This window comes from Lithobates pipiens, unplaced genomic scaffold (assembly GCF_037356315.1).
Source record: "Lithobates pipiens isolate NorthernLeopardFrog02 unplaced genomic scaffold, aLitPip1_a1.2 Scaffold_18, whole genome shotgun sequence".
In the NCBI taxonomy this organism is placed as follows: Eukaryota; Metazoa; Chordata; class Amphibia; order Anura; family Ranidae; genus Lithobates; species Lithobates pipiens.
In genome coordinates, this window is record NW_027507758.1 from 654,893,830 (window position 1) to 654,910,942 (window position 17,113).

General features: G+C 52.8%; 1 protein-coding gene across 4 annotated transcripts in view; it reads left to right on the forward strand.

Annotated features, from left to right (window-relative positions):
* The window catches only part of BABAM2 (BRISC and BRCA1 A complex member 2), a 344,474-nt gene that overhangs the window by 230,272 nt on the left and 97,089 nt on the right, over positions 1 to 17,113 (forward strand). For all 4 annotated transcript variants that reach the window (XM_077489430.1, XM_077489427.1, XM_077489429.1 and 1 more), the window contains exons 9-10: positions 3,697 to 3,767; positions 15,222 to 15,304. In XM_077489430.1, coding sequence (XP_077345556.1) covers positions 3,697 to 3,767; positions 15,222 to 15,304 — 154 coding nt within the window. The remainder of the gene's footprint in view (positions 1 to 3,696; positions 3,768 to 15,221; positions 15,305 to 17,113) is intronic.

Here is a 17,113-nt window from a genome sequence, read left to right on the forward strand (position 1 = left end):
CAGTATCAGTGTCAGTGTCAGTGTCAGTGTCAGTATCAGTGTCAGTATCAGTGTCAGTATCAGTGTCAGTCAGTGTCGGTGTGTTTTTAGGTAGGATAAAAAATAAAAAGCACAATGCATACTATTGATTCTGGGCGGCACTCCAGGTACAAAAACCAACCAGCACTGAGATATGGGGTATCGCTGTGATCGTTGGGAGCAGGAGAATTTGTTTTGGGTCGTTCTTTGGTGGTAGGTTATGGTAGTAACAGGAATTGTACAGCTACATTAAAAAAAAATATATTGATTTTTATTTTATTTTTTTATTTTTTTATTTACTATTTTGGGCCAGTTTTTCTTTGAAAATAATAATGTCAGTGTCAGTCAGTGTCTGTGTCAGTCAATGTCAGTATCAGTGTCCATATCAGTATCAGTGTCAGTATCAGTCAGTGTCTGTCAGTCAGTATCAGTGTCAGTATCAGTCAGTGTCTGTGTCAGTCAGCCAGTATCAGTGTCAGTATCAGTCAGTGTCTGTGTCAGTCAGTATCAGTGTCAGTCTGTGTCAGTATCAGTGTCAGTCTGTGTCAGTATCAGTGTCAGTCTGTGTCAGTATCAGTGTCAGTATCAGTCAGTGTCTGTGTCAGTCAGTCAGTGTCAGTATCAGTCAGTGTCTGTGTCAGTCAGTATCAGTGTCAGTCTGTGTCAGTATCAGTGTCAGTCTGTGTCAGTATCAGTGTCAGTATCAATGTCAGTCAGTGTCAGTATCAATGTCAGTCAGTGTCAGTATCAGTGTCAGTCAGTATCAGTGTCAGTCAGTATCAGTGTCAGTCAGTATCAGTGTCAGTCAGTGTCAGTCAGTGTCAGTGTCAGTCAGTGTCAGTATCAGTCAGTGTCAGTATCAGTCAGTGTCAGTATCAGTCAGTGTCAGTATCAGTCAGTGTCAGTATCAGTCAGTGTCAGTATCAGTCAGTGTCAGTATCGGTGTCTGTCAGTATCAGTGTCTGTCAGTATCAGTGTCTGTCAGTATCAGTGTCTGTCAGTATCAGTGTCAGTCAGTATCAGTGTCAGTCAGTGTCAGTATCAGTCAGTGTCAGTATCAGTCAGTGTCAGTATCGGTGTCTGTCAGTATCAGTGTCTGTCAGTATCAGTGTCTGTCAGTATCAGTATCAGTGTCAGTATCAGTGTCAGTATCAGTGTCAGTATCAGTGTCAGTGTCAGTATCAGTGTCAGTATCAGTGTCAGTATCAGTGTCAGTATCAGTGTCAGTCAGTGTCGGTGTGTTTTTAGGTAGGATAAAAAATAAAAAGCACAATGCATACTATTGATTCTGGGCGGCACTCCAGGTACAAAAACCAACCAACACTGAGATATGGGGTATCGCTGTGATCGTTGGGAGCAGGAGAATTTGTTTTGGGTCGTTCTTTGGTGGTTGGTTATGGTAGTAACAGTAATTGTACAGCTACATTAAAAAAAAATATATTGATTTTTATTTTATTTTTTTATTTACTATTTTGGGCCAGTTTTTCTTTGAAAATAATAAAAAATATAAATGCGGAGATATCCATCACCATTTACCACCAATAGAAGCCCAGTTTGTCCTGAAATAAAGCGAAATATAATCCATCTGGATATACAAAGCAGCAGCAGTGATATGTACAGATTTACTAACCCGAGTCAAAGTTGCAAAATTGTGTTTAGAAATTAATATTTGTTTCACCCCTTTAGGCAGGAAGGGGTTAAAAAAATAACAATTGCGCCTTTACAATCACTTTAAACTTTGTAAATAAAAGCTAGAAGCTGATTGGTTGTTGGGCACAGCGGCTGCACTGTGGATGAATTCCCCCCATTGTGCTTTATTGGATCTGCTTTGATTTTATTTCTTTTGGAGTGATGGGAGAAATCCCCCCTTCCCCCCCGCCCCCTCCCCCCGTATTGCACGTTGTTGGTGTATAATTAGCTGTGTGATCTATTTTTGGTTCCTCCTTGAATATAAGAGAGCGCTGGATACATTGTTATCAGATGTCCTTTGTATGTGATGAGGGGGCGACGTCATTCCGAAACCGGAGCCTCCTATGGAGCCTTTCTACAAACATTCCCCAACCTCCAGAGACTCTCTATTCCATATCACTAATTCCTGCAGTGCAGATCACCGACTTTGCTAGTAGCTGATTGGACCCCCTTTGGCCTTCATTCTTGGTGGCATAAATACAACAAGGTGCTGGAAACATTCCTCAGAGATTTTGCTTCATAGTGACATCATAACATCACACAGTAACTGCAGATTTCTTTTTTTCACCTGCACATCCATGATGCATCTGCATCTCCCATTCCACCACATCCCAAAGGTGAGATGTGGTGAGTGTGGAGGCCATTGGAGGACGGGGACCTCATTGTCCAGTGGTGAGATGATTGGAGCTTTGTGACATGGGGCATTATCCTGCTGGGAGGAGCCATCAGAAGATGGGGACATCCCATCCCCCACACCATTACACCCCCACCACCAGCCTGAACCGGTGATATCCCATCCCCCACACCATTACACCCCCACCACCAGCCTGAACCGGTGATATCCCATCCCCCACACCATTACACCCCCACCACCAACCTGAACCGGTGATATCCCATCCCCCACACCATTACACCCCCACCACCGGCCTGAACCGGTGATATCCCATCCCCCACACCATTACACCCCCACCACCGGCCTGAACCGGTGATATCCCATCCCCCACACCATTACACCCCCACCACCAGCCTGAACCGGTGATATCCCATCCCCCACACCATTACACCCCCACCACCAGCCTGAACCGGTGATATCCCATCCCCCACACCATTACACCCCCACCACCAGCCTGAACCGGTAAAACCCCATCCCCCACACCATTACATCCCCACCACCAATCTTCTATTGTCCAATTTTGGTGCTCCTGTGCCAATTGTAGCCTCAGTTTTCTGTTCTTCGCTGACAGGAGTGGCACCCAGTCCAAAGCCACCACAGCCCGTCTCCACTCCCAGTCTAAACCTTGGCTCTTCTATTTACTTCATCAAAAGCTGAAAACTGCATACATATACCTTTCCACCGGAAACCTTCATGCTCGACACGCTTCACTAACACTGGCTTGCTCACAAGGACCTTGTTAGCAAACCAGCAGTGGTGAAACGCGTCAAGGAAGGCATTTCATGTAGTGGCTGAATAACTATGGGGATTGGTAACTATTAAAGGAGCTGCAAAGACAGAAGGTGCATTCTATGCAGCCCCCCTCAGCCCCCTAATACCTGCCTGAGGTCCCTCTCTGCCCAGCGATGTCCACGAGTCCCTTGGTCCTCCCTCCTAATTGGCTGAGACACAGCAGTGGTACCATTGGCTCCTGCTGCTTTCAGTCAAAATGAGTTAGCCAATCAGGAGAGAGAGGGGGTGGGGCCGAATGGCAGCTCTCTGTCTGAATGGACACACGGAGCTTCAGCTCTGCTCAGGTGCCCCTCATAGTAAGCTGCTGGTTGTGGGGGGCACTCGACAGGAGGGAGGGGCCAGGAGCAGCGAAGAGGGACCAGAGAAGAGGAGGATCGGGGCTGCTCTGTGCAAAACCATTACAGGGCAGGTAAGTATAACGTGTTTTTTTGGTTTTAAATAACAAAGAGGCTTTATAATCACTTTTCTAGGCATGTGCACAGTAGGTAGCACTATGTACTAATGTATCTGTGGTTGTTTTGCAGGTTCAGTACGTCATACAAGGTTATCACAAGAGAAGAGAATATATTGCCGCTTTCCTCAGCCACTTTGGAACGTAAGTCAGTTCGGTCTTGCTGGTCCATTTGCAGTTGTGGTGGGTGGCTTTGGGGTAGACTCATACCAGGGGCGGTGGGACTGCTTGGCCAGCTATTCCAGTGCATTCCCATTGTATAGAAAAGGCAAAACGCGTCGTCTCCTATGTGCTCGGCTCACACCAGTACATTGCGCTTCTTGCAGTACTTCTTATCATTGCCGTGCAATGGAATCCACTGCCTCGCACCACACATCTGACATTATGAGATGTCTGTGCCACATCTCAATAAAGCTTGTTAAAAAAAAAAAAAAAAGGAAACAGTGTGATCCGCCGCGCTCAGCACTGATCTCAGCGGGATCGCACTGCACACCAACACTGCGATACTGGAAGCTAAATGATAGACTGTAGTCTAGCACAGAGAACCCAGGCAGGGCTGACCACACCGATCTGGAATTCAGCGCAGCAGAGACAGAGTTGTCAGCTCATACAGGAAGTCAGGAGCGTTCTAGACTTCTGGCAGGATCAGCAGGTGAGTTTTTGTATTTGCAGCATTTTAAAAGTGACAGCGAATGGAGGAATGTGCGTGTATTGCAGAGGTGTACTGACTTTCTTTTTTTTTTTAAATTTTGCCAAGATTTGGGGTTCGTTCTCACCATCTGCAGAGACCTGCGTTTTTCTGCACAAAAAAAATCCACAGGTCTCTGCGAGATGCACAGGAAACAATGGTTGCCTGCGTGTCTCATCCACACCGAAACGCAGGTGCGGAGCTGTGTGGGAGTATGCAGCATGTCTGCAGTTTTCCTCATTGGAACGCAGGCAAAGCGCACCGCACTTCTCTGCATTCACCCCATGTGATAGGAAGTGGGAGGGAAAGCAGTGCTCTGCGTCTGTCCTGCTTCTATCCTGGGTCTGTCCTGTCCTGTTTCGGTCCTGGGTCTGTCCTGCGACTATCCTGGATCTGTCCTGCGTCTGTCCAGCGTCTATCCTGGATCTGTCCTGCGTCTATCCTGGATCTGTCCTGCGTCTGTCCTGCGTCTGTCCTTCGTCTGTCCAGCGTCTATCCTGGATCTGTCCTGGGTCTGTCCTGCGTCTATTCTGGGTCTGTCCTGGGTCTGTCCTGGGTCTGCCCTGCGTCTATCCTGGGTCTGTCCTGCGTCTATCCTGGGTCTATCCTGCGTCTGTCCTGGGTCTGTCCTGCGTCTGTCCTGGGTCTGTCCTGCGTCTGTCCTGCGTCTGTCCTTCGTCTGTCCTTCGTCTGTCCTGCGTCTATCCTGGGTCTGTCCTTCGTCTGTCCTGCGTCTATCCTGAGTCTGTCCTGCGTCTATCCTGAGTCTGTCCTGCATCTATCCTGGATCTGTCCTGCGTCTATCCTGAGTCTGTCCTGCGTCTATCCTGAGTCTGTCCTGCGTCTATCCTGGATCTGTCCTGCGTCTATCCTGGATCTGTCCTGCGTCTATCCTGGATCTGTCCTGCGTCTATCCTGGATCTGTCCTGCATCTGTCCTGCATCTATCCTGCGTCTGTCCTGGGTCTGTCCTGCGTCTGTCCTGCGTCTGTCCTGCGTCTGTCCTGCGTCTGTCCTTCGTCTGTCCTTCGTCTGTCCTTCGTCTGTCCTTCGTCTGTCCTGCGTCTATCCTGGGTCTGTCCTGCGTCTGTCCTGGGTCTGTCCTGCGTCTGTCCTGGGTCTGTCCTGGGTCTGTCCTGCGTCTGTCCTGCGTCTATCCTGAGTCTGTCCTGCGTCTATCCTGAGTCTGTCCTGCGTCTATCCTGGATCTGTCCTGCGTCTATCCTGAGTCTGTCCTGCGTCTATCCTGGATCTGTCCTGCGTCTGTCCTGGGTCTGTCCTGGGTCTGTCCTGGGTCTGTCCTGGGTCTGTCCTGCGTCTGTCGTGCGTCTGTCGTGCGTCTGTCGTGCGTCTGTCCTGGGTCTGTCCTGGGTCTGTCGTGCGTCTATCCTGGGTCTGTCCTGAGTCTGTCCTGCGTCTATCCTGGATCTGTCCTGGGTCTGTCCTGGGTCTGTCGTGCGTCTGTCGTGCGTCTGTCGTGCGTCTGTCCTGGGTCTGTCCTGGGTCTGTCGTGCGTCTGTCGTGCGTCTGTCGTGCGTCTGTCGTGCGTCTGTCGTGCGTCTGTCCTGGGTCTGTCCTGGGTCTGTCGTGCGTCTGTCCTGGGTCTGTCGTGCGTCTGTCGTGCGTCTATCCTGAGTCTGTCCTGCGTCTATCCTGGGTCTGTCCTGCGTCTATCCTGGATCTGTCCTGCGTCTATCCTGGGTCTGTCCCGCGTCTATCCTGGATCTGTCCCGGGTCTGTCCTGGATCTATCCTGGGTCTGTCCTGCGTCTATCCTGGATCTGTCCTGCATCTATCCTGGATCTGTCCTGCGTCTATCCTGGATCTGTCCTGCATCTGTCCTGCATCTGTCCTGGGTCTGTCCTGCGTCTATTCTGGATCTGTCCTGCGTCTATCCTGGATCTGTCCTGCATCTGTCCTGCATCTGTCCTGCATCTGTCCTGCGTCTATTCTGGGTCTGTCCTGCGTCTGTCCTGCGTCTATCCTGAGTCTGTCCAGCGTCTATCCTGGATCTGTCCTGGGTCTGTCCTGCGTCTATTCTGGGTCTGTCCTGGGTCTGTCCTGGGTCTGCCCTGCGTCTATCCTGGGTCTGTCCTGCGTCTATCCTGGGTCTATCCTGCGTCTGTCCTGGGTCTGTCCTGCGTCTGTCCTGGGTCTGTCCTGCGTCTGTCCTGCGTCTGTCCTTCGTCTGTCCTTCGTCTGTCCTGCGTCTATCCTGGGTCTGTCCTTCGTCTGTCCTGCGTCTATCCTGAGTCTGTCCTGCGTCTATCCTGAGTCTGTCCTGCATCTATCCTGGATCTGTCCTGCGTCTATCCTGAGTCTGTCCTGCGTCTATCCTGAGTCTGTCCTGCGTCTATCCTGGATCTGTCCTGCGTCTATCCTGGATCTGTCCTGCGTCTATCCTGGATCTGTCCTGCGTCTATCCTGGATCTGTCCTGCATCTGTCCTGCATCTATCCTGCGTCTGTCCTGGGTCTGTCCTGCGTCTGTCCTGCGTCTGTCCTGCGTCTGTCCTGCGTCTGTCCTTCGTCTGTCCTTCGTCTGTCCTTCGTCTGTCCTGCGTCTATCCTGGGTCTGTCCTGCGTCTGTCCTGGGTCTGTCCTGCGTCTGTCCTGGGTCTGTCCTGGGTCTGTCCTGCGTCTGTCCTGCGTCTATCCTGAGTCTGTCCTGCGTCTATCCTGAGTCTGTCCTGCGTCTATCCTGGATCTGTCCTGCGTCTATCCTGAGTCTGTCCTGCGTCTATCCTGGATCTGTCCTGCGTCTGTCCTGGGTCTGTCCTGGGTCTGTCCTGGGTCTGTCCTGGGTCTGTCGTGCGTCTGTCGTGCGTCTGTCGTGCGTCTGTCGTGCGTCTGTCCTGGGTCTGTCCTGGGTCTGTCGTGCGTCTATCCTGGGTCTGTCCTGAGTCTGTCCTGCGTCTATCCTGGATCTGTCCTGGGTCTGTCCTGGGTCTGTCGTGCGTCTGTCGTGCGTCTGTCGTGCGTCTGTCCTGGGTCTGTCCTGGGTCTGTCGTGCGTCTGTCGTGCGTCTGTCGTGCGTCTGTCGTGCGTCTGTCGTGCGTCTGTCCTGGGTCTGTCCTGGGTCTGTCGTGCGTCTGTCCTGGGTCTGTCCTGCGTCTGTCCTGCGTCTATCCTGAGTCTGTCCTGCGTCTATCCTGGGTCTGTCCTGCGTCTATCCTGGATCTGTCCTGCGTCTATCCTGGGTCTGTCCCGCGTCTATCCTGGATCTGTCCCGGGTCTGTCCTGGATCTATCCTGGGTCTGTCCTGCGTCTATCCTGGATCTGTCCTGCATCTATCCTGGATCTGTCCTGCGTCTATCCTGGATCTGTCCTGCATCTGTCCTGCATCTGTCCTGGGTCTGTCCTGCGTCTATTCTGGATCTGTCCTGCGTCTATCCTGGATCTGTCCTGCATCTGTCCTGCATCTGTCCTGCATCTGTCCTGCGTCTATTCTGGGTCTGTCCTGCGTCTGTCCTGCGTCTATCCTGAGTCTGTCCTGCGTCTATCCTGGATCTGTCCTGCGTCTATCCTGGATCTGTCCTGCGTCTATCCTGGATCTGTCCTGCGTCTATCCTGGATCTGTCCTGCGTCTATCCTGGATCTGTCCTGTGTCTATTCTGGGTCTGTCCTGTGTCTGTCCTGCGTCTATTCTGGGTCTGTCCTGCATCTATCCTGGGTCTGTCCTGCGTCTATTCTGGATCTGTCCTGCGTCTATCCTGGGTCTGTCCTGCGTCTATTCTGGGTCTGTCCTGGGTCTGTCCTGCGTCTGTCCTGGATCTGTCCTGGTTCTGTTGTGCGTCTGTCGTGCGTCTGTCCTGCATCTATCCTGGGTCTGTCCTGGGTCTGTCCTGCATCTATCCTGGGTCTGTCCTGGGTCTGACCCTGGGTCTGTCCTGCGTCTGTCCTGCGTCTGTCCTGCGCCTGTCCTGGGTCTGTCCTGGGTCTGTCCTGCGTCTGTCCTGCGTCTGTCCTGCATCTGTCCTGCATCTGTCCTGCATCTATCCTGGGTCTGTCCTGCGTCTATCCTGGATCTGTCCTGCATCTATTCTGGGTCTGTCCTGCATCTATTCTGGGTCTGTCCTGCGTCTATTCTGGGTCTGTCCTGTGTCTGTCCTGGGTCTGTCCTGCGTCTGTCCTGCGTCTGTCCTGCGTCTGTCCTGGGTCTGTCCTGGGTCTGTCCTGCGTCTGTCCTGCGTCTGTCCTGGGTCTGTCCTGGGTCTGTCCTGCGTCTGTCCTGCATCTGTCCTGCATCTGTCCTGCATCTATCCTGGGTCTGTCCTGCGTCTATCCTGGATCTGTCCTGGGTCTGTCCTGCATCTGTCCTGCATCTATTCTGGGTCTGTCCTGCATCTATTCTGGGTCTGTCCTGGGTCTGTCCTGGGTCTGTCCTGCGTCTGTCCTGGGTCTGTCCTGGGTCTGTCCTGGGTCTGTCCTGCGTCTGTCCTGCGTCTGTCCTGCGTCTGTCCTGCGTCTGTCCTGCGTCTGTCCTGGGTCTGTCCTGCGTCTGTCCTGCGTCTGTCCTGGGTCTGTCCTGCGTCTGTCCTGGGTCTGTCCTGGGTCTGTCCTGCGTCTGTCCTGCGTCTGTCCTGCGTCTGTCCTGGGTCTGTCCTGGGTCTGTCCTGCGTCTGTCCTGCGTCTGTCCTGGGTCTGTCCTGCGTCTGTCCTGCGTCTGTCCTGCGTCTGTCCTGGGTCTGTCCTGGGTCTGTCCTGGGTCTGTCCTGCGTCTGTCCTGCGTCTGTCCTGCGTCTGTCCTGCGTCTGTCCTGGGTCTGTCCTGCGTCTGTCCTGCGTCTGTCCTGCGTCTGTCCTGGGTCTGTCCTGCGTCTGTCCTGCGTCTGTCCTGGGTCTGTCCTGGGTCTGTCCTGCGTCTGTCCTGCGTCTGTCCTGCGTCTGTCCTGGGTCTGTCCTGTGTCTGTCCTGGGTCTGTCCTGCGTCTGTCCTGCGTCTGTCCTGGGTCTGTCCTGGGTCTGTCCTGCGTCTGTCCTGCGTCTGTCCTGCGTCTGTCCTGGGTCTGTCCTGGGTCTGTCCTGCGTCTGTCCTGGGTCTGTCCTGCGTCTGTCCTGCGTCTGTCCTGGGTCTGTCCTGTGTCTGTCCTGCGTCTGTCCTGCGTCTGTCCTGGGTCTGTCCTGGGTCTGTCCTGCGTCTGTCCTGCGTCTGTCCTGCGTCTGTCCTGGGTCTGTCCTGGGTCTGTCCTGGGTCTGTCCTGCGTCTGTCCTGCGTCTGTCCTGGGTCTGTCCTGGGTCTGTCCTGCGTCTGTCCTGCGTCTGTCCTGCGTCTGTCCTGGGTCTGTCCTGGGTCTGTCCTGCGTCTGTCCTGGGTCTGTCCTGCGTCTGTCCTGCGTCTGTCCTGGGTCTGTCCTGTGTCTGTCCTGCGTCTGTCCTGCGTCTGTCCTGGGTCTGTCCTGGGTCTGTCCTGCGTCTGTCCTGCGTCTGTCCTGCGTCTGTCCTGGGTCTGTCCTGCGTCTGTCCTGGGTCTGTCCTGCGTCTGTCCTGGGTCTGTCCTGCGTCTGTCGTGCGTCTGTCCTGGGTCTGTCCTGGGTCTGTCCTGGGTCTGTCCTGCGTCTGTCCTGCGTCTGTCCTGCGTCTGTCCTGCGTCTGTCCTGGGTCTGTCCTGCGTCTGTCCTGGGTCTGTCCTGCGTCTGTCCTGCGTCTGTCCTGCGTCTGTCCTGGGTCTGTCCTGCGTCTGTCCTGGGTCTGTCCTGCGTCTGTCGTGCGTCTGTCCTGGGTCTGTCCTGCGTCTGTCCTGCGTCTGTCCTGGGTCTGTCCTGCGTCTGTCCTGGGTCTGTCCTGGGTCTGTCCTGCGTCTGTCCTGGGTCTGTCCTGCGTCTGTCCTGCGTCTGTCCTGGGTCTGTCCTGCGTCTGTCCTGCGTCTGTCCTGCGTCTGTCCTGCGTCTGTCCTGCGTCTGTCCTGGGTCTGTCCTGCGTCTGTCCTGCGTCTGTCCTGCGTCTGTCCTGGGTCTGTCCTGCGTCTGTCCTGGGTCTGTCCTGCGTCTGTCCTGCGTCTGTCCTGCGTCTGTCCCGCTCAGTTCGCAGTGACAAGCAGAGTGGAAGGCGTATGATGGAAACATTCTCTCAGACACATTTCTAGCACTGAATGTGATTTTCATTCCAAAATCAAACATTAAAATACAAATGAAATCTTTCAGACAAAGAAATGTTCTGGGAAAGTTTTTTTTTATGATTTTCCATGACTATGAAAGTTCCCAGCCCCAGGATGCGGCTCCCTGCGGAGCTCTATGCATGCGCGGCTGGAGACATCACACAAACATTTCTGCAGAATCAGTGCTGTGCGTTGTGCCGATCACTGTGATGTCACAGATTTCCGGTGGACAGGGGAGACGCCTTCCTAGGAAGGTGAACAATCATCACTTTACTGCCGCCGGCTTTCATCAAAGTGTTCTGCAGAACATTCAGTTGGTCTTTGCCCCGAAGGAGCTGACAATCTAACATCCCGCCTCCTGGACCGGATGTAACGATTGGCCAGTTTAGAGGGACCTATAAAAAGGAAGGACTATGATTGGTGCTTATTACCCGTGACTGAGACTCCAAATCACCGGAGAAACTTTCTGTAGCCGATTCCTTTTTACAGCTTTTCTGAGCTGATTCTTTCCTCTACTTATATCATAAAGTCATTCTAAAGATCTTAACTACCAAACATGTTATAAAGTCATTATCTGACAAAAGTAAGTACACCCCTCAGTGACATTTCTTCTCTCTTTTCATGTGACAACACTGAAGAAATGACACTTGTCTACAATGTAAAGTAGTGAGTGTACAGCTTCTATAACAGTGTAAATTTCCTGTCCCCTCAAAATAACTCAACACACAGCCATTAATGTCTAAACCGCTGGCAACAAAAGTCAGTACACCCCTAAGTGAAAATCCTCCCACTGACACCAATGATGGGGCACTATTCCTCCCACTGATACCAATGATGGCGCACTATTCCTCCTACTGATACCAATGATGGGACACTATTCCTCCCACTGACACCAATGATGGGACACTATTCCTCCCACTGACACCAATGATGGGGCACTATTCCTCCTACTGATACCAATGATGGGGCACTATTCCTCCTACTGATACCAATGATGGCGCACTATTCCTCCTACTGATACCAATGATGGCGCACTATTCCTCCCACTGATGCCAATGATGGCGCACTATTCCTCCCACTGACACCAATGATGGGGCACTATTCCTCCCACTGACACCAATGATGGGGCACTATTCCTCCTACTGATACCAATGATGGGGCACTATTCCTCCTACTGATACCAATGATGGCGCACTATTCCTCCTACTGATACCAATGATGGCGCACTATTCCTCCCACTGACACCAATGATGGCGCACTATTCCTCCCACTGACACCAATGATGGGGCACTATTCCTCCTACTGATACCAATGATGGGGCACTATTCCTCCTACTGATACCAATGATGGCGCACTATTCCTCCTACTGATACCAATGATGGCGCACTATTCCTCTCACTGATGCCAATGATGGGACACTATTCCTCCCACTGACACCAATGATGGGACACTATTCCTCCCACTGACACCAATGATGGGGCACTATTCCTCCTACTGATACCAATGATGGGGCACTATTCCTCCTACTGATACCAATGATGGCGCACTATTCCTCCTACTGACACCAATGATGGGGCACTATTCCTCCCACTGATGCCAATGATGGCGCACTATTCCTCCCACTGATGCCAATGATGGCGCACTATTCCTCCTACTGATACCAATGATGGGGCACTATTCCTCCCACTGATACCAATGATGGGGCACTATTCCTCCCACTGATGCCAATGATGGGGCACTATTCCTCCCACTGATACCAATGATGGGGCACTATTCCTCTCACTGACACCAATAATGGGGCACTATTCCTCCCACTGACACCAATGATGGGGCACTATTCCTCCCACTGACACCAATGATGGGGCACTATTCCTCCCACTGATACCAATGATGGGGCACTATTCCTCCCACTGATACCAATGATGGGGCACTATTCCTCCCACTGATACCAATGATGGGGCACTATTCCTCTCACTGACACCAATGATGGGGCACTATTCCTCCCACTGACACCAATGATGGGGCACTATTCCTCCCACTGACACCAATGACGGGGGACTATTCCTCCCACTGACACCAATGATGGGGCACTATTCCCCCCACTGACACCAATGATGGGGCACTATTCCCCCCACTGACACCAATGATGGGGCACTATTCCTCCCACTGACACCAATGATGGGGCACTATTCCTCCCACTGACACCAATGACGGGGCACTATTCCTCCCACTGACACCAATGATGGGGCACTATTCCTCCCACTGATACCAATGACGGGGCACTATTCCTCCCACTGATACCAATGATGGGGCACTATTCCTCCCACTGACACCAATGATGGGGCACTATTCCTCCTACTGATACCAATGACGGGGCACTATTCCTCCCACTGATACCAATGATGGGGCACTATTCCTCCCACTGACACCAATGATGGGGCACTATTCCTTCCACTGATACCAATGATGGGGCACTATTCCTCCCACTGACACCAATGATGGGGCACTATTCCTCCCACTGACACCAATGATGGGGCACTATTCCTCCCACTGACACCAATGATGAGGCACTATTCCTCCCACTGACACCAATGATGGGGCACTATTCCTCCCACTGACACCAATGATGGGGCACTATTCCTCCCACTGACACCAATGATGGGGCACTATTCCTCCCACTGACACCAATGATGGGGTACTATTCCTCCCACTGATACCAATGATGGGGCACCGTGTGAAATGGGGTTTTGACAAAACTGCCTGTGCGTCCCATCCTGAATACAGATAGTAGAAACATATTCCTCAAATATGGGACTTTGAATGGACGCCAGGCAGTAATAAGTATAAAAAATAACAAAATGTATTATGCAGTACATTAACCTACAACATGAAAAACATAAATGGGCAATGATAAAAACATATGAATGGGAGACAAGCATGGAAACCAGCTGAAAGAAGGAAGGAGACCCCGCAGACTGCCGACGCGTTTCGATTACACAAACAGCGTGGATCTTCCTCCATGCGGGCTTCAACACTTCAGACTCTGTAATTCCCAAACAAAAAGCAATTTCACCAGGAGCAGACACAGACTCAAGTACTAGGATAAGAGGACCCGTCAGGGTCAGACCGGGTGCGACAACCCGGATATCATGGGTCAGTCCGTGTTCCTAGAGGTTGCTCTTGATCATTTAAAGGGATTTAGTGCAGCAAGTTGCATGACACTTAATTAGAAAGAAGTGTGGCTCATGGAGGGTGGAACCAAGCAGAGCGATGTTCCCGTACTCTATGCTAGAACTTCATTCGGACAAGATCAGAATAGAAGCTGTCCCCAAGGCCACTCTCATTGTAGATGGAATGGAGGTGTAAAGCAGGGGGGTCTCAAACTAGCGGCCCTCCAGCTGTTGCGAAACTACAAGTCCCATGAGGCATTGCAAGGCTGACAGTTACAAGCCCGACTCCCCCAGCCAGAGGCATGATGGGACTTGTAGTTCTGCAACAGCTGGAGGGCCACCAGTTTGAGACCCCTGATGTAAGGTCTGTGGGATGCCATACCTTACACCTTCATCCCATCTACAATGAAATCACACCTCCTGATGGAAACAGCTTGGTGGAATCAGTCCCTGGACCCCGGTGCTGCAAACTCGCCAGGAGGAGATATAGACAGGGGCGGACTGACAACTCATGGGGCCCCGGGCAATAGGAGAATATTATGGGGCCCCCGGGCAATAGGAGATTATGGGGCCCCTGGGCAATAGCAGATTATGGGGCCCCCGGGCAATAGGAGATTATGGGGCCTCCGGGCAATAGGAGATTATGGGGCCCCCAGGCAATAGGAGCTTATGGGGCACCCAGGCAATAGGAGATTATGGGGCCCCCGGACAATAGGAGATTATGGTGCCCCCGGGCAGTAGGAGATTATGGGGCCTCTGGGCAATAGGAGATTTTGGGGTCCCCCAGTCAATAGGAGATTATGGGGCCCCCAGGCAATAGGAGATTATGGGGCCCCTGGGTAATAGGAGATTATGGGGCCTCCGGGCAATAGGAGATTATGGGGCACCCTGGGCAATAGGAGATTATGGGGCACCCTGGGCAATAGAAAATTATGGAGCCCCCGGGCAATAGGAGATTATGGGGTCCCTGGGTAATAGGAAATTATGGGGCCCCTGGGCAATAGGAGATTATGAGGCCCCCTGGGTAATAGGAGATTATGGGGCCCCTGGGCAATAGGAGATTATGAGGCCCCCTGGCAATAGGAGATTATGGGGGGCCCCAGGCAATAGGAGATTATGGGGCCCCCGGGCAATAGGAGATTATGGGGGGCCTCCAGGCAATAGGAGATTATTGGGCCCCCTGGCAATAGGAGATTATAGGGCCCCTGGGTAATGAGGGATTATGGGGCCCCTGGGTAATAGGAGATTATGGGGCCCCCTGGCAATAGGAGATTATGGGGCCTCCGGGCAATAGATTATGGGGCCACACAGTATATACACACACATACACACACACACACACATACAGTATACCCACAATACACACATACACATACAAACACTGAAAAGGTACCGGAGAGGTGGGGCAGCTATAATCTTGGGATTTTTTTAAAAACACAGATTTTTACATACTGTCCCTGGTTTTATTGAGGCTGGCAACCCTGATGGGGCCCCTTAGTGGCATGGGGCCCCTCGGGCAGTGCCCGAATGGTCAGTCCGCCCCTGGATATAGATGTGAATGGCAGAGTGTTCCTTTGTGTAGAATTGTCTATAATAAATGGTTGTATGTTGGTGGGGAAGTGGCTGATCCTTGTCTTGTGTCTCTGCAGCGGGGTGGTGGAGTACGACGCCGAGGGCTTCACAAAGCTGACTCTATTGCTGACATGGAAAGACTTCTGTTTCCTGGTTCACAGTGAGTAGAAACGCCGGAGGCAAACGCTTTCATCTCCGACCCCATCATAAAAACCTGTAATTCAATGTGACAGCGTTATCAACGTGCAGATCAGAATTTCTCCTAGAAATACACATTTCGCGGCCGCTAATAAATGCCAAATGTGCGGTGGAAGAGCACAGCGCCGCTTTGTAGACGTGTTTTGGTATTTGGGAACACTCCACAGAGCACACAGCTCCATTCATGGAGAGTTCAGACTGATATCGCTGCCGCAGCTGTGCGCACACAACACCGGGCCGGTTCTGGGCCGGGAGGGGGAGGGGGGGGGCGGTCACCCTGTCCTTGTCTTGTTGGTTGGAGAAGTCTACACAAGCAGAATATACAAACTCCATGCAGATGATTGGAACGGAACCCCCCTGGGGGGGCCATACACTACAAGACGTGAGTGCCAACCACTGAGCCGGCTCTGAGCAATCGTCATGTGGACTTCCTAACCGTTAGGATAGACGGCTGGGATTGGACAATTTATGGCCCCATACACAATTCTGACAGAAAAAGTCCGATCGGATTATGTTGTCGGAAAATCCCCCCCCCCACTATATTCTGGGACCTCTGGGTGTCCCAGAAGACAACTGGCCATTCACAAAGCGCCGCGCGACTCGCGCATGCGCAGTAGGAAACAGGCAGCGAACCCGCCAGGCTCCACTGCCAGTTTCCCTTAATTAGAATGGAGGCGCCTGCACCCAATCCGATGGATGGATTGGCCTGTGTGGAGGGGGGAGGGGGGTGGCGACATCACGGGCTCCCTGGACAGGACAGGTATCCTTATTAAAAGTCAGCAGCTATAGTGTTTGTAGCTGCTGACTTTAAAAAAATAATAATAATTTGCGAGTGGAAAACCACTTTAAATAGGTGAAAAGCCTCCTGTGATGCACCTGCCCCCCAGAGCCCCCCCCCTTTTACTTCCCTGAACCCGATCTTTCCAGGGAAGGGGATAAGCACACCAGCTCCACCCACTGTCTCAGGTCCTGATTGGATAGATTGATAGCAGCCCAGCCATTTGGCTCTCGCTGCTGTCAAATCAAATCCAATGACGGGGGGAGGGGCCGAGTCCTGCTGTCTGTGTCAATAGGGGGAGCTGAGGTTCTGGGTCACTGCTAGAAGGGGGAGCTGAGCTGCTGGGTCACTGCTAGAAGGGGGAGCTGAGCTGCTGGGTCACTGCTAGAAGGGGGAGCTGAGCTGCTGGGTCACCGCTAGAAGGGGGAGCGGAGCTCCTGGGTCACTGCTAGAAGGGGGAGCTGAGCTGCTGGGTCACTGCTAGAAGGGGGAGCTGAGCTGCTGGGTCACTGCTAGAAGGGGGAGCTGAGCTGCTGGGTCACTGCTAGAAGGAGGAGCTGAGCTGCTGGGTCACTGCTAGAAGGGGGAGCTGAGCTGCTGGGTCACTGCTAGAAGGGGGAGCGAAGCTGCTGGGTCACTGCTAGAAGGGAGAGCTGAGCTGCTGGGTCACTGCTAGAAGGGGGAGCTGAGCTTCTGGGTCACTGCTAGAAGGGGGAGCGGAGCTGCTGGGTCACTGGTAGAAGGGGGAGCGGAGCTGCTGGGTCACTGCTAGAAGGGGGAGCTGAGGTTCTGGGTCACTGCTAGAAGGGGGAGCGGAGCTGCTGGGTCACTGCTAGAAGGGGGAGCGGAGCTGCTGGGTCACTGTTAGAAGGGGGAGCTGAGCTGCTGGGTCACTGCTAGAAGGGGGAGCTGAGCTGCTGGGTCACTGCTAGAAGGGGGAGCTGAGCTGCTGGGTCACTGCTAGAAGGGGGAGCTGAGCTGCTGGGTCACTGC